General features: G+C 36.5%; 2 protein-coding genes across 4 annotated transcripts; one reads left to right on the top strand and one right to left on the bottom strand.

Annotated features, from left to right (window-relative positions):
- Window positions 1-9,930: 9,930 nt before the first annotated feature.
- Window positions 9,931-11,858, bottom strand: LOC112276591 (uncharacterized). Its single transcript, XM_073530920.2, has 4 exons — window positions 11,783-11,858; window positions 10,983-11,038; window positions 10,761-10,802; window positions 9,931-10,472 (listed from the first exon to the last, which is right to left on the bottom strand). The coding sequence occupies exons 1-4, from the start codon at window positions 11,796-11,798 to the stop codon at window positions 10,389-10,391; spliced, it is 198 nt and encodes a 65-aa protein (XP_073387021.1). The 5' UTR covers window positions 11,799-11,858; the 3' UTR covers window positions 9,931-10,388.
- A 333-nt stretch (window positions 11,859-12,191) lies between these two features.
- Window positions 12,192-16,901, top strand: LOC112276590 (ankyrin repeat protein SKIP35). 3 transcript variants are annotated; one of them, XM_090247056.1, is made up of 8 exons: window positions 12,192-12,743; window positions 13,099-13,879; window positions 14,111-14,390; window positions 14,687-14,857; window positions 15,023-15,479; window positions 15,611-15,769; window positions 15,885-16,040; window positions 16,191-16,901. In XM_090247056.1, the coding sequence occupies exons 2-8, from the start codon at window positions 13,708-13,710 to the stop codon at window positions 16,692-16,694; spliced, it is 1,899 nt and encodes a 632-aa protein (XP_090103182.1). In that variant the 5' UTR covers window positions 12,192-12,743; window positions 13,099-13,707; the 3' UTR covers window positions 16,695-16,901. The 3 variants fall into 3 exon arrangements, with proteins under 3 accessions (XP_090103182.1, XP_024363778.1, XP_024363780.1); XM_024508010.3 differs by having other exon boundaries at window positions 12,193-13,879; XM_024508012.3 differs by having other exon boundaries at window positions 12,248-13,879; window positions 14,646-14,857.
- The last annotated feature ends 1,120 nt before the right edge of the window (window positions 16,902-18,021 follow it).

Raw genomic sequence — 18,021 nt, 5'->3', positions numbered from 1 at the left:
TCTTAGTACTAAAAAATTATATAAGATACATTAAAAAAAAACAAAAAAACAAAAAAAAACAAATCGACAATAAATAAGAAATATTTTAAAGTTGATATTTTGACTCTTTTACAAGTAAAACATTATAAAAATCAATTGAAAAGAAGTCAATGCTATAAATGTATTTATAAGTTTTAATTAATAAAAAATTAGAAGTCTATATTTAGTATTTTTTATAAAATAAAAAAATCAAATACATATACTCTATTTATTATTAAAATTGAAGCTTTAGGACAAAAAAAATCTTAAAATATAATAAAAGTGCATATATTTCTATAGTTTTTACATTTAGTATTAATAATCCTATTTATGATTAATTCACCTTCGTTATATTTAATGAGTAATATAATTACATATTAAAAGTATTGACAATTATTTCCCAATAAATAAATAAAAATATATATGATTTACTGTCACGGCCATAATCATGTAAGCTAATAATTACATATAGAAATAGGTAGAAGTAAGTAAAAGTAGGTAAAAATAAGTTAATTCTATAATATTTAATATGGAAGCTTCTTAGAAACTTCCTAGACGCTGCTTTGACTTCATAGGTGTCTTTAATTGACTTTTTGGATTAGAAACGTGGTCAACAAGTTGGCCATGTGCCACACATGTAGTTAGTTTGAAGATCAAGCTAACTATGTGGCCCACACGTAGAAAAACTTGCCTTGTAAGTCAAGGCATGTGCCCTACAAAGTCAACACATATTGGAGGTCCTATAGAACGTCGCCACGTAGCCCCTAGTTAGAGAATATATATAGAGACAAGAGTGAAGGCTTCTTCACTCTTGTCAACTCCTTTCTTGCTTCTAGTCTAGTTTCAAGGGTCTCTAGTTTTCTTGTCTTTTGGCAATAGCCATTCCAGTTCCTCTTTCAATATATATACTTGTTTATATATATTTTGTTACCTCTCTTTGAGTAAACGCTTACTTGTCTGAATTATTTTTTCATGGAGTTCTTGTCCTTGACAGATTGACAAGAATACACCTACAATATCAGAGCTTTGTCTAATCTTGATTAAGAGTGGATTACCCCTTTTTCTTGATAAGATATAAGCGTATTAGAAGTTGCAGATTACCCTCTTCTAAATTGATATTGTCCTTAGTATTTTCTTTGTCTGCAAGTCCTCTCTTCTATTTGTCTTGAGCGATATTAGACATCTTCTCTCTTCTAAGAGTTATCATGGCAGAACTTTTTGAAATGAAGAGTGCAATGGCACAAATGCAAGAGCAATTGAGGGAGTTAATGCTTGCAATGCATCAACTCAATTTACCACTACAAGGAGCAACAAGATTGGCAAGAAGTGAAGATATAGAAATGGTTGGAGCTGCTTCAACATCTGCACCAAACCATGTCCTTTCTCCTATAGTGGAACGCCCTTCAAATGTTAGAGAACCAAGAATTGCCCTACTCGAGAAGTTTGATGGCACCAGATCCAAGTTTCGAGGATTTAACAATTAAGTGCAACTTGTGATTGAACTTCAACCCCAAAGCTATCCAACTCTAAGATCACAAGTTAGATTCATTGGTACCCTCCTTTCAGGTTCGGTACTATCGTGGTTTTCATCTTTTCTTGAACGACGAGATCCAATATTGGATAATCTAGAGGCTTTTTTGGCGAAGTTTCGATCCATATATGGAGAACATGATGTAATTCGTGTTGCAACCAATAAGATCCGTATTTTACGACAAGGTAATCGATCAGTAACGTTATATGCTTCATAATTTTGACAACTTGCAACTGATATCAAGTGGGATGATGCTGCACTTATTAGCCAATTTTTCTACGGATTACAATATGAGGTAAAAAAATTAATGCTCAACTTACCTGATCCTCAAACATTGAGTCAAGTAATTGACTTTGCTGTGAAGTGCGACAATCGCCTTTTTGAATTTCGATCTGAGAACCGTACAAGTGGACCTCAATGTTACTATAATTCAATGACAACACCAACACCTCTTCAACACATACATTCGGAAGTAGAGGATATGCAAATTGATGCAATACGTTTCAAACCTCTTACTGAGCAAGAAAAGACTTGCCATCGTCAAGAAGGATTATGTTTATATTGCGGAGAACCAAAGCACACTGCTCAACATTGTCCAAAGAAACGACACAATCACAAAATGAGGAGTATGGCTGTAAAAGAAGATAATATGTCGAAAAACGAGTTTGTCTAGGTACAATAGGGACCGTGCGACTTGAACCTTGCACAACTTCTAGTAAAGGTCTTATTCTCTCCTCAGAGCCCTCTCCTTGTTTTACATTAAATGTTATTTTAGGACCTAAACATTACAAAGTCTCTGCCTTGTTAGATTCAGGAGCCTCAGTGTGTTTTTTAGATGAAGAATTTACTAAAAGACATAGCATATCTTTAGTAAAGAAAACTAAACCTATTCATGTAGAAGTCATAGATGGTCGTCCATTGTCTTCTGGAGATATTACTCATGAAACCCTTCCTATAGAAGTAATAATCAATGGTCATAATAGTTTTGTAGTATTTAATATCATTAGATCTCCCTCTAATCCAGTCATTTTAGGTTTATCGTGGTTAGAAAAATACAACCCTCAAATAGATTGGATTTCCCAAACTCTTACTTTCTCTAAAAGTATAACTAACAGTGTAGTTAAGCAAGTAAAGAGTCATAAGTCCAGTTCAATTAAACCCGTATTTATAGGTACAAAAGCTTTCTTGCATGCTGCTATAAAAGAATCACCATACATTATTTATGCTACACCCATTTCTACTGGTGAAAAGACTTCAAGTGGCATTCCAAGCCAATATCAAGAATTTCAAGATGTATTTGAAAAAAAGAATGTGGATACACTCCTGGAACATCGTCCCTATGATTGTTCAATTGACCTTCAAGAAGGAGCACAACCGCCATTCAGACCAATCTATAGTTTATCACAAAATGAGTTGGCTGAACTCAAGGAGTATATTGAAGAAAATCTAGCTAAAAATTTCATACACCATTCTAAATCTCCGGCAGGAGCTCCAATTCTATTTGTGAAGAAAAAAGATGGATCATTGCGGATGTGTGTTATTTATCGAGGACTCAACAAGATTACCATCAAAAACAAGTATCCACTACCTTTAATATCCGGACTTCTTGATCAGCTGAATCAAGCTAAGATCTATACAAAAATAGATCTTCGGGGAGCATACAATCTAGTACGCATCAAAGAAGGAGATGAATGGAAGACTGCGTTTCGAACTAGGTATGGACATTTTGAATACAACGTCATGCCTTTTGGACTTACAAATGCACGAGCAGCTTTTCAACATCTAATGAATGATATTTTTCGAGAGTTTTTGGACGATTTTGTGGTATGTTATCTAGACGACATCTTGATCTATTCTGAGAATTCAAAAAAACATGAACTTCATGTTCGTCATGTGTTACAAAAATTAAGAGATGCAGGACTCTATGCCAAGATAGAAAAGTGTGTATTCCACACTACTCAAGTCGATTTCTTAGGTTACATCATTTCAAATGATGAACTTATGATGGACCCTAAAAAAGTTCAAACTATTATAGACTGGAAGATCCCAAAAACGGTAAGAGATGTCCAATGTTTTTTGAAATTTGCTAACTACTATCAGATCTTCATCAAAGACTTCTCTCGAGTTGCAGCTCCACTTACACGTTTGACTTGTAAAGACAAACTCCAATGGAATGAAGAAGCGGAAGTTGCTTTTGAATCTTTAAAGACAGCGTTTGTTTCTGCACCAATCTTGTATCGTGTTGATTTTTCCAAAGCATTCTTTATGGAAACAGATGCATTGGACTTTGCTCTGGGTGCGATTTTATCACAAATGGGAACCGATGACAAACTTCATCCAGTAGCCTTTCATTCAAGAAAATTCTCAGCAGCAGAAATCAATTATGAGATCCACGACAAAGAACTTCTTGCAATTGTGGATTCTTTTCAAGAATGGCATCATTATCTAGAAGGCGCTTCTAGTCCAGTCACCGTGTATACGGATCACAAGAACCTCGAATATTTTATGTCAGCACGTGTATTAAATCGTCGCCAAGCTCGTTGGAGCATGTCTTTATCAAGATTCGATTTCATCATCACTTATCGGCTAGGAAAACAACAAGGTTTATTCGATGCCTTGTTTAGACGTTCTTATCTTGCACCAAAAGAAAGAGATGCAGCTTTTGAGCAACAAAGAACGGTTCTCATGAAGCCGGTATAATTTTATCTTCGAGCAATAAAATCAACATTGACTGTTGATTTAACTTTTCTTAAGCAAGTCCAGTTAAGTATGTCTTCAGATCCTCTTGTTCATGATATCAAGAACAATTCTTCTAAATCTCATGATCCATCTAAATTTGAATTCAAGAACAACCTACTCTATTTTGAAGGATGCCTATATGTTCCAGAAGGAAAAGCACGTTTATGTGTTCTTCAAGCTCGTCACGACTTCCCAACAGAAGGACATTTTGGATATAATAAGACTTTGGAGCTGATATCTAGGGATTTTTGGTAGCCTCAAATGTGGAAGGCAGTTAAAGATTTTGTACAATCATGTGATGTTTGCTCAAGATCGAAAACTCCTCGTCATCGACCTTTTGGACTTCTTCAGCCATTACCCATTCCAGAACAACCATGGTCTTCTGTTTTTATGGACTTCATCACGGATCTTCCAATCTCAGGTTCTTATGACTCTATATTCATGATAGTGGATCGTTTTATCAAGATGGCACATTTTGTACCATGTACAAAATCTATCACAGGTGAAGGAACAGCTAAGCTCTTTCTTAACAATATCTATCGCTATCATGGATTACCCAAGGATATTATATCAGATAGAGGAACTCAATTTATATCAAGATTTTGGCAGACTCTTTTCAAGATTCTTAAAGTGGATATAAAACTATCTTCGGCATTCCATCCTCAAACTGATAGACAAACGGAGCGTGTTAATGAAGTTTTGGAGCAATATTTAAAATGTACCATTAATTACCAACAAGATGATTGGACAACTCTTTTGCCATTGGCAGAGTTTGCTTACAATAACATAATACACTCTTCTACAAAAAAAACACCTTTCTTTGCTAATTATGGTTATCATCCACGACTTGATACTTTTGACTTTTCAAAAGTTGATAATCTTGCTGCGAAAGATTTGGCAATTCATTTATCAGAGCTACATGCAACAATGAAGGCGCAGTTAAAAGAGGCTTAAGAACAACAAAAGGCCAATGCGGATGTCTATCGAAAGGAACAACCATCATTCGTCTTGGGTGATAAAGTATGGCTACTTCATCGCAATATCAAGACCACTCGTCCTTGTGACAAGTTGGACTATCGAAAGCTGGGACCATTTTCTATTTCTACACAAATCAATCCAATTGCATATCGTTTACATCTACCGGAGTCAATGAAGATCCATCCAGTATTCCACGTGTCTCTTCTTGAACCATATAAGACAGTGGACATACCAAGAAGACGACAAGCTCCACCTCCTCCTATAAAAGTGGACAATAATGAAGACTTTGAAATAGAAGAAGTCTTAGATTCAAGGCGACGCAGAAATAAATTGGAATATCTTGTCCATTGGCACGGATATGGTAATAGTGAATGCACATGAGAGCCAATAAAGAATCTTACAAATGCAGCAAAGGCGGTGGAGGCTTTTCATCGACGACATCCATCAAAATCAAGATGAAAACCTTCTTTATAAAAGAAACAACATCTAGACAAGATAACATTCTACTTTCAATTCTTGTTTGTAGCTTCGTTGTAGTAGTGGCGCTCAAGAGATGGAGAACCAACAACCAGCGGATTCAACTTAAGAGCCTTCATTTGCTGACCTGTCGGACGAGACGTTACGATTGTCACAACCTTCAAGACGACGCAATCGAGATAAAGATCTTCAAGAAATACATGTTCTTCCTCGAATAGATGGTGAGATACAACGCGTTTGGTATCACGATTTGGGAAAGGACTCCCGATGTTTGGTGATTTTGCTAGAGGTAGGAACAACTCCTGATGGTGTTCCAAATATTCTATTCGAAGGAAGTTACGAAGGCCTCAACAATGATCAAATAACTGGATGGTCTTCCCGCCCTGGTATGGGACACTACCGATGGTTGAGAGGCCCTATCAATCATCTTCAAAGAGAACATAAATCAGAGTATGTGGCGAATACAATTCATCGCATCATAGTTTTTCTCAACATATGATGACCACTCCTTGTGGAACTCGTCCCTAGAAGGGGAGGTAATGTCACGGCCATAATCATGTAAGATAATAATTACATATAGAAATAGATAGAAGTAAGTAAAAGTAGGTAAAAGTAAGTTAATTCTATAATATTTAATATGAAAGCTTCCTAGAAACTTCCTAGACGCTACTTTGACTTCATAGGTGTCTTTAATTGACTTTTTGGATTAGAAACGTGGTCAACAAGTTGGCCATGTGCCACACATGTTGTTAGCTTGAAGATCAAGCTAACTATGTGGCCCACACGTAGAAAAACTTGCCTTGTAAGTCAAGGCATGTGTCCTACAAAGTCAACACATATTGGAGGTCCTATAGAACATCGCCACGTATCTCCTAGTTAGAGAATATATATAGAGACAAGAGTGAAGGCTTCTTCACTCTTGTCAACTCCTTTCTTGCTTCTAGTCTAGTTTCAAGGGTCTCTAGTTTTCTTGTCTTTTGGCAATAGCCATTCCAGTTCCTCTTTCAATATATATACTTGTTTATATATATTTTGTTACCTCTCTTTGAGTGAAGGCTCACTTGTCTAAATTGTTTTTTTATCGAGTTCTTGTCCTTGACATTTACTATAGACTCTTAAAGTACTCGTAAGCATTCAACATCCAATATGATCACCATCTTGTTTTATTATAGACAATATATATATATATATATATATATATATATATATTAAAACCCCAGTATATAAGTATTAATTTTAAAAAAATTAATGATTAACTATTTATTTATAAAATTATTGTCATTAAATAGTTTAAATACAAACAAATGTTTTAGTTTTAAATTATTTTTATATTCAATACACAAGTTTATGAGTATGTCCTTTATATATTAAGAAATAAAATTATAAATATAATAGAATATTGTGCAACCAAATATATAATAAAATATAAAATATAGTATAATGAATTATATTATGAAGAAAAAAAGGAGGAATATATGAAGCATATGAGATAAAAAAAAATATATAGAATACATAGTAAATATTTATAAAATATATTAGTTACATGCAATATGAAAATAGATTAATCTATTTTTGGATGGTAATATACCAAGTCTTTGTTAATCTAAATTTTCACAAAATTAATTAGTCTTCATATCACGATGGAATAATCATACCTTATCATCTACTTTTAGTGATGGTTGTACTTATTTTAAGAACATCAACAATAGTTTATTTTTTTTTTTGTTTATTTGTTTGTTGAGTCTCTTGTACTCATATCTTTATTGTTGTATAAAGTTCTATCTTTTACTTATGGAATCCTTTACCATTTGATTTTTAACTTTAAAAAAATTAAAAATATATAAGTGTGGATGATAACAATAATTAACAACAAATATATATATATATATATATATATATATATATATATGTGTGTATAGAATAAAAGAATATATTTTATTGTTATATAAAACATTTGCTAATAGCAAAAGAGTTGTCCAACAGTCTTAGTGATAGTTAATAGTGCATTGAAAAAATTGCTTTCATGCTTGATTCACTTGTTCCATTTGTCCATTGGTTCAAGAACAAAAAGATAAAGGTAACTTAATATTAACTTTTAATATGTTGAAAAATGTTATTCAAAACTCAAATATATATATATATATATATATATATATATATATATATATATATATATATATTTGGATATAAGATCAAATTTTATCGCTAAAAAAATATTTCTTTGAGATGAAAGTAGTTTCAATAATAAATTAGGTTTTTTCATTGGTTGTTTTATGAAAACATTTGATATACTAATTTACCTTGCACCAAATCTTTTTAAAACAGCCTGTCATGAATGCATGCTGAGAAATTTAGATAAGCTCTAATAAAACAACAGATTATTTATAATAAATCAAAAAAAATTTAAATGTAAAATAAAATTTTGACATGATATTAAATATATTATTTTTAATACTACTTTAAAAAAATTAAAATTAAATTAATTCCTTTTCTTTTAGAAAAAATATTACCAAATAAATATATAGATATACAATATTTATAAGTATTAAATTGTAATAATGATTTTTTTCTCAAATGTACTTTCAACTTGATATCAACTTATATTAATTTATTAATAATATATTTTCAATAGCTAGATGAACCCAAAAAAATTGTCATGAAATATTAAAAAAAAAAAAAAAAAAAAAAAAAAAATCATCATATTACAAGTTATGAAATTTTTATAAGAATTATGGATCTAAGTATTTTAAATTTGAACTTAGTTTTTTTTAAATCATGTTTAAGTTTATTTCGGAAATTTCTAAAAACATGAGAAGCTTTAATATTATATTGTGCATTTTGGTAGATGTTAAAATGAAGTTAAAAAATGAGTCAAGAAGTAAGATGTGTGCATTACATCAACTCAAGTAGATTTTTTTGGATAATACTAACCTGAATAAAAAATCTCTTATTAATGGTAATAATAAACTAATAATAAGAAGAAAAGAACACAAAAAAAAAACAAAAACAAAAACAAAACAAACAAACAAGACTTATAATGTAGTCAATTTTAAAACAGGAATGATTTTTAATAATTTTTTAATTTATTAAACTCTAAAAAATAGTTCTCAGAAAAACGAAAAAAAGGAAAAAAAGAAAATAGATGTTGGTCATTTTATACAATCAGTTAAATATATGCAGATAGACATACTTCCAAACAATGAACTGATATAAATCAAACTATAGATACAATATGAGGTTGGTTTCTTTTCTAGGGCCACAATCTCAGTAAGTCCAAATTTAGGTAAGTCATTTTAACAATCATTCATTTTTTTGTCTACCAATAAGTATCTTTACTTCAAAAAATTAATCATCAGAAATAATCAAATAAAATATATATTTTACTAAATTAAATTCTTTTCACAAATAAAGCACACAAACAGAATTTTCCGTTTTATTCAGTTATATTTAAAACATTTTTATGATTTTTATTTTGATAATCACATATTTTGCAAATATTCACAATTAAACCGAGTTCTCTCTCTCTCTCTATACATATATATATGTACATATATACATACACTCACATATACAGAACTTAAAGTTTTTTTTATTTTAAATAGAAATAAATAAATATTTAGAATTTGGAATGGAGAATGATTTTTAGAAACTAATACATAAACCAAGTAACCATTCGAAAAGAGAAATAAATACACAAATAAAATATTTTAAGTTTTTTTGATCTTGTGAGTCATCAAGGAATAAAGGTGGTGAGGTATGTCTTATAAACTCAAGTACTTATGTCCATGACAAGAAATTTGTTCAGAGAAGAATACGGAATACCAAGTATTTAACGATTCTTGACGTACACATTTTAGTACCATCTTACACCTATTACTTCGAAATTTGGTACATTGCTTAGTGTAAAATATTCTGCTGTGTTGAACCGAAATGAGCTAACTATGCTACTACTGAAAATAATTCAAATTTGTACTAGGAATCCATCTTTTCTAAAGTTGCTCACATCTTGTTTTTCCATATTTGAACAGTAGAAGTCAGCCCTTCAGACATGGACATTGTGCTTTATCATTACATAATACAACAAGACCCTGTCCGTTTCTGGCAGCATAAGCTCAATACCATCTATTTTAAGAATATTTTGCATGTAAGGATTTAGAATCTAAAAATGACAAAGACTCTTGAGAGTATGAAAAAAACATCTCCTAAGTAAGACGCTTCATTACGTAATCTGACGTCCAGACAGGGTTCATCTGCAACTCACTGTGTCCATAAACACCACATCCATGTGCAAGGTACACACTGTAACCTTTGGCAACGAGGTGCAGTTTAGGCACATGAATTACAACATGCAGTCCACAATTGATCACCTCACGTTAGGAGGAACAAAATCACACGGAACTCGCTGCAACGATTCATGGAAGCTATCTTCTTTTTTTTTTTTTCTGTTAAGAACTATGGTCTATTGCAAATTCAGAACAAATATGCGCATATGATCATATAACCCTAAGCAATTTCCTGCCATGACTCTGCAGCTTCCAGACACTCAGAAGCTCATTAGTGCACTGAGGATGTCCTTCACCCTTGCAGTTCATTCAGCTGCAGTTTAGCATCACTTAATGAACTACAAGGCACCATGTTCACGCATCTACTTCTTCCCACCACTCTTTTTCAAACCAGCTCCACCAAAAGCACCCTTCCCCGCAGCCTTGGCCTTCAATTCCTTCAAGGCCTGTAAAAATACGTTTGTATAAGAAGATTGTAAACTGAAAACCAGTAACCAAAGAATAACAACATCAAGTTTTAAACTTCTCTGAGGGAGACTGCACTCGTCGAACATTTGATTCACATAGAAAAGCATCTATACAGTTTTAAACATAATCAATGTGACCACAACAGTAACAGCATAAACCCTCCAGACAAGCTCTGTACTCTCCTCTCAAGACGAACATTCATGTGGTAAATAAACTACAAACCCAAGCCTACACTGAGCATACTCAGATGGCACTCAATTAATCACCTTCTCTTCGTCTTTTTTCTTCTGGAGGTTTGCAAGGTCCGTCTGCACCAAAAAGATAACAGCTTCATGTCAAATGCTGATGAATTATAGAAAAATTCACCTTCAAATGCTAAACACTGCACCGAATTTACAAGGTTACATAATCACCTCTCAGCACGTTACACTCTGGTTTCCATGTGACCAGATTTCAAAAGGACATTTAAAATCGTCAGAATGTTTTACCTCATCATACTCTTTCTCCTTGCCCTTAGGAGCTTTCAAGGGCTTCAGCTTTCCACCTATACAAAGAAAGCTAAGTTAGAAAAGCCCTAAGTGCGGTCTGCTCTAAGAATCAAAACAAAGAGGTTATGTACCCGTGAGCCCTAATAACATTAGCTGGTGCAACACTCAGACCAAGCAATTGTCACCGACATCGACAACCACAAACACAGAGACCAGGAACTTTGGTCTCAAAATCTCCAACACAGAAGAATATATTTCGTGATACTATATATCGGTCCTCTTTCACAAGAAAACAAATGTTCCACCAAAACAAACCCGGAATCACCAAGACTCAGAAGCGGCGATTGCGATCTTACATCCCAAGGAAATAACCGCAAATTTGGGTACGAAATCAGAAAATTCTTGCACAGCCGAAAAATTAACTGCATACCTCCACAAGAACATGGATAAAACGCAAAAAAAAGAAAAAAAAGAAAAAAGAAAAAAGAAAAATGTGTTTCGCCAAGTACCGTGAGTGACATGGTCTAGCGATAAGTTTCCAATCAAACAAAAAAACAGAACGAAGATCCGCGATCTTCACCTCAAAGTAATTTGGAGATTAATCAAACGACCCATAAACATTCCCGAGGGTTTTATCGCCACAGTCACTATTAGTCGGCAAGGGTTGCTTTCAATTTCTTCTAAGGCAAACTGACGATCACAGCCGCCGCCGCCGGCAACAACAACAATAACAACATGAATATTCGCCACATTAAGCATACAAAGAAGAGTTGAAGCAGTCCTGTTGATGCATGACTAACCTTGTCTTCCCGACATGGCTGATGAACACTGAAACGTAGAAGCACAACCACAACAACAAACGCGAACAGAAAGAGTTAGAGCCGCAACAAACCACTGGCCAGCAGATGTGAGGTATATGTGTGCGAAGGAACTTCTCCACTTGGATGGAAAAACAGAATTCCAGCCATCGATTGAAACGCGTATCGGTGCCTGTCAGTGCCCTAGGGGCCTAGATTGTGACTCCCTATATTGTATATTCTTAGGGCGGGTCCTGCAACAGCGTTGTAATTACGGTTGTGCCGTCCCAGGATCGACTTTTACTTTGACATCGAATCTGGGTTGGTTCGGAATGCGTTTCACACCGACGGGTATGAGGGGGGGGGGGGGGTATAGTGACGAAAGGATGCGCATTGTGTGCGTGCTGGTTGCAGACGTTTCGAAAGTGAACTGGTTAGGGATCAATGGTTGCCTGGATGTGAAACTCGTGTTCGCAGCCATCTGTAAGGGCTGCAAGATAGATTGTAACTGAGGAGAGCTACGTGTCTGTGGGAGAAGATTTACGGGAACTAGAGTCAACAATCAGCTTTAGAGCGAGCGAGAGAGATAGATAGAGAGGGGAACCGCGTGGATTCCCACTCGCATCAATTCATCTCCAGGCTGTCCTGCTCACACCCTCGTCAGGCTACCACTCACTAACATTAAACCTGCCGACCCATCGTAAAATATAGACTTCGACGATTTCGGGTCGCCAGCACAGCAAAGTCAGCAGCCCTATCTTCTCTAAATGGTCGTAAGAAAACAGATGCGTGAGCAATTGCCATTCGATTCTTTGTCATTAGTCTTCTCCAGGGTTGGGAGTTTCCTCCCTGTTGCTTGCTTCCTAACTTGGGTCGCGGATGTGCTAGTTGTGGTGATCATTATGGCGATGCAATGAATTTGGACGTGGTGATTCGGAGCTCGACATTCCTGTTCCTCATTCTGGTGCAATCCCTGGGCCAATTTGGATCCAGTGGTGACTTCTTTTGGGTGTGATTGTGCAGTACTTTGGACCCCGTCTGCAAATCTTGTTCATTACTTCAATCGATTATGCCTTTTCTATTTGTAAACATCGGTGCTGGGAATTCTTTCCTGTGCTATTGCCGCCTTCTTAGTTTCTGTACAGAACTTCTTTCAGAGGAAGCTTATGTCCATTTTAGACCAGGGAAATTCACGAAAGTGCAGTGGTCCAAGCGGGTTCCAGAGTGTTGTCCTGATCATACTTGTGGTTATTTCTTTGCGGATCGCATGTGTGCCCTTAGGTTTATTTCCGTAAATTGACTGGTGTCTTCTTTGTCAGCCGCCCTAAGACTTTACAATCTAGGAAGTCACTATGCATGCTGATGAAGGTGCAAACTTATCATGTTCAAACAAGCTCGGCAATCACCAAGATGTTTCATGCTCGAGAACAGCAAAGTGGATCTCATTGCAGCCCAAACTCTCAGTTAACGTTCCTTGACTGAATATCATAAGAGACTTGCGGTCTACAATGTAAATTGCTTTTATTACCCAGCCTTGGGAACTTTGACTGCTTTCAGGAGTTGCATTATGACATTGAGCTTGTGTAAATAGCCAGTGCTCTAAAGGTGCCAACGCTAGACCTCTGCAGTAGTATATTCACGTCGCATGATTCTAGACCGAATCCACTCATTAATTTGGTGAAATACCGCCTGAGCTAACTCCGGTTTGAGGAAAGGAGAGCAAAGATGTAAATAGGAGCATTTGATTTGTTCCCAAAATGTGGCTGGAGTTTGATTATAGCTTCTACATCAGCTCACGATCCTTCCGAGGGCTACTCGTAACAGGATTGTCACCGATACGTCTACATCACGCGCTAAAGACATCGTACTACGAACACAATTTATGAGTTCATTTTCAATATTTGTAGAGGGGTAATTGTGAATGCACCATGAAATGCCGTGACGCATCAGCAGAAGCTGAATACAAGATGGAGGACGTCGAGGTGACCCCTACAGAAGAGGGTGAGGAGCTGGGGGTTCAACATTCTTTCGAATGTGATTTGGGAATTTGTGGAGGTCGGCAAAATGTGAATCATCTCCACAACCAGGAATGCAGTACCAGTAAGTGCACATCCTGGTTGCTAGTGAACTGAACAGTTCGTAGGCTACCAGTTAATTTTGAGGGATACGTAGTACACATTCGTCCCTCTCTCAGAATTGATCATGTGCAGTATTCACATAAATTAGGTTAGAGTTATTATTGGGCGTGTGCCTCGTTCCGACTTGGAGTCTTGAATACGATGTATTCAATAGTCTGATTTAATTCGTACTTTTGTTTATTCGTCTGTGTAGAAGTTTGCAGCCGCACAGCTGTGTGTCTCCAAGGGAATGATGGCTGTGCAGCAGAAGCTAGTGAGATGGACACTACAGCGAAGGTGCATCGCTCCCAGATAGGTGTTGGAGAAGACGATGCCTTGTCCGTAAAGAAAGACCATATTGAGTTGGGGAAATCTTTTCAGATGGCAGTAAGTGCACATGACTGGGCTCTAGCTGAGAGTTACATACCCCTGGCAGATCCTCAAAGGCTCAACGATGGCTTATGTATAGCCTTGGACTCCATTTGGTTTTTAAGGTGAGGTTCACATTGTGTAAGCCGAGCTAGTAGCAGCTTTCTTGTATTATTTAGTGATGCAAAGCCGTACCTCAAGAGCAGTGCTAGTTAAATGCATTTGTCTACCAGATTATATTTGCTTTTATGTCCCCATTACAGTTTTCTTTTTAGTTTCTAAACTGTAAATATGTTGAAACACTGCCTTACGTGACTGTAGTAAGTAATGCGAACCACAATCTGCGATGCAAACTAGGATTGAGGGATTGCATGGTCCAGATGAAGGACAGTAAGCAGAGCCGTTTGTGGATTATTTCCAGCACACCACAGGAATTGGCGGCCGCAACACGTTTGATTGAAAGGTTGAGTATTGCTGGAGCCCATGACTTCACACGGGCGGCGCTCCGTACTTCCTTTTTAGCTTCATGCGTATCAGCTTGTCGATCGCGGACTATGAGCCTGGCAGACACTGTTACTGTGATGGCTCAAAGGTATGCTTTTCAGCTCTGTATGTCCTTTTCAATGAGCCTAGCTTTATCTGTACAAATATGTCCAATGAATTCATCGACTCAACATCCCCTCTAAGTGCCATAGTTGGAGAAGTAAATCATGGTGTATCTGCTGAATAGGGAAGCTTAATTTTGTTGGTTTTACAGATTACGAGAGAGACTGCAGGAATGTAACGGCGATGAAATTTTGAAGGCGGAAGCTGCAGCTAAAGTCCAGAGATTCACTGAATGGGCTTTGAAATGTATTGGATCACATTCACGTGGAAAAGGAGCACAGCCTGGTTCACCCGGTGACATGGGCATGGAAATTATACACAGCTCAGCTGTAGAGTCACGTCTTCAGCTTATGGCTTTCAAGAGATTCTTGGAACTGGCAGGTTTTCGGCTGACGAGAAAAGATTATACAGAAGCTTTTGATGCAGCTTGCTTTCCTCTCACTTTATTCTCCAGTGCCATTGATCCTGGGTGGGCCACTGGTATAGCAGCAAGTGCTATGCAAGGGTTGCTTGGGCTTTTGGTTGAGGGTGGTGCAGACAATGTGAACCAATGCTTTTTGGAAGCCGCTAGGTTTGGAAGCACAGAGCTTGTACGAATATTGCTTCAGGTATCAATCAATACACTCTTATGGTTAGCTTTTTCGATTTCAGTTGTACATATATGTCTCTTGGATACGAAAATTTGATTGGAACAAGTATTGAAGCTGTTATAGAAGTGGTCTCTTGTATGTATGTGCAGATTGCACAAAGAAATCTTGTGGATTTAGACGTGGACTTGGCATTGGGATTTGCCTCCCATTACTGTAAAATTGGTACTATGGAGTGCCTGGTTGAGGATGGCAAAGCAGATTCTTTTTTGGGACCTCTTATGAGAGCTGCTGAGCGGGGTTGCATGGAGGTTGGTTTAGCAGTTATAACTTACTCAATGTGTATTGTGCTATTTTAAATTTGGCATTATTTTATGTTTCAATAAACATGATCGACCTTAATTTAATTGGTTGGGTGTGATACAGGTTGTCCGTTGGTTTGTAGAAAAGGGTTGTAAAGACATGGAATTGTGTTTAGCTCTCACTGCTGCAGCCTCAAGCAGCCGCCTGGAAGTTGCCGCTTTTCTCCTGAGTCACGTTCCTCATCATGTCTTGCAGACTCTTAGCGCCGAGATTCTTAAGGTATTGTTTCTAGATTCTTTCACTCCTGTTCTCACGCATATAATTCTAATTCTATGATGAATAGTTAAGTTCATAGCGGAGCTCAATGGTATTGAATAACAGGAATTATATTGTTTAGACTTTGAATTGCATCATTTGCTCGGAGTGCAGGCAGCAGGTGAACGGTCTGGTGGATCCCTTAAGGGCATAGCTTTTCTGTTGCAAGCTGATTTCTTGAACAACTCAGAGGCAACGTATAGTATAGCTGACAGCATTGCAAAATCAGAGGACGAAGCAATCACTGTGGAACTACGAACCTTTTTACTGGAGGAATGGTCGGAAGAGGCATTCCTGAAGGGCCGTCTACTTGGTCAAGCTCACCATCTCAATGTCATGCGTGCTCTGAAGAGGGGCTCCTCCCCTCTTCATCTGCAGGAGCTTCCGTTGCAACTGCAAGTTACTGTGGCTTATCTTCCCCTTTACAAAGAGTGTGTTGCTGCAAGTGGAGTGGTTCTCTCGCAGTGGCTGAGGGGCCAGCTTGTTGAAGCAGCTTTAAGGCTCAATCAAGGTAATCTACGCTCAACAGAGGAGGTGTTCCTGAAGTTAAGTAAGCACGAGCTTCTCTCAATTCTGGAGTCTCGATTGCCTGGGTTCTTACTAACTTCCGAAAGCTAGTGACGAATTATCAGCGTAGATTATCAATTATCGTATTTGTGCCTGGTATCTCTATTGTAATTAGAACCACGTTTGATCCTTGGAGTATTATCGTCATCACTTGTTCTTTGGACTCTCCTCGCAGTTGTTTAAGCTGTAATTGTCATGGAAAATATAGGAAACACCACGGCTCAGGAATCTTCATCAAGTAAAGTTTACTATTCTCTAGAGGCTGATGTTGGTTATGGTCCTTGTATTCATTGCTAACTGGATCAAGCTTTGATTTTGTTCCATCGTTGCGTTGTAAAGATACTAGATATGATGATTTTTGAAATGTTCAATTGGGCGAAGGAATATTCTATATCACAAGATATTCTTGCAGCTTGAGTTTCCTTAAACGACCAAAGCTGAAATGGAATAAGCTGGAGCGATGAAAATGAGGAGAGTACCCACCTCGCATTCTATTGGAGTTTATTTCATTTGCTTCAAATTGATTTAACTCTGGTGTCTTGCACGTGTTCGTCAAACTGCCGTGCATTGGAAAGGATAGCGCGTCCTTCCACTTGAATCTTTGAAACTCGAATTTTCTACTAAAATTTACAAATATCATCCACAAGATACACTTGCATTTCACAACACTGATACCAGCTAAGCTTTGGAAATTATTATCGAGTAGAGATGTTTTGAGCTCTCATCTGGTGGAGATGCCTTTGATTTGTGCTATCACCAAAGTGGACAAGCTTGAATTTTGCGTAATTGGACTCTTGATTCCACCAAGGAGTTTTTACAACTTTGTCCAAGTGGCATCTTGGCAATCAATTTTTTGCAGTATATTTCCTTCATTGTCCGATTGTTGAATTGCAGCTTCCAGTGTTTTTAGAGGACTGATATTCTATGACCTCTATTTTATTTTGAAACTGTAAGGTAGAATGCTGAGAAAGTAGACGATTGGCAAGCATTGGAACCAAATGTAGCTTGCAGTGGGAATTGACTGATGCGGACACACTACCCTCCAATTTCCACCAGCTGAAACTAATCACTTTGTTCTTAAAATTTCCCAAGTTGAATGAATGCTCTAGTAACAAACTCGTACTTAGATTAAAATATCAGCATTTGAATTAAGGTATGAAGGAATCTATCTTCCATGATCTGTTGTTTTTAAGTCAACACGCTGTTATGTTGAACAACGATCTACTTGAACTGAGACCTACTTGAGACTTTCAAAATGCATTTTCTAACAAACGCTCCAGTGAAGCAAAGAAAGTTTTACTGAAAAACTAAGTGACAACACACATTGTAGGGATTTTTATTTTCAATGTTGACTCAATAGCCATGAAATAAATTACCA

Source organism: Physcomitrium patens, chromosome 24 (assembly GCF_059467195.1).
Source record: "Physcomitrium patens ecotype Gransden chromosome 24, ASM5946719v1, whole genome shotgun sequence".
Lineage (NCBI taxonomy): Eukaryota > Viridiplantae > Streptophyta > Bryopsida > Funariales > Funariaceae > Physcomitrium > Physcomitrium patens.
Note: the sequence above shows the minus strand (reverse complement) of the source record. Positions and strands in the feature narration are given on the sequence as shown.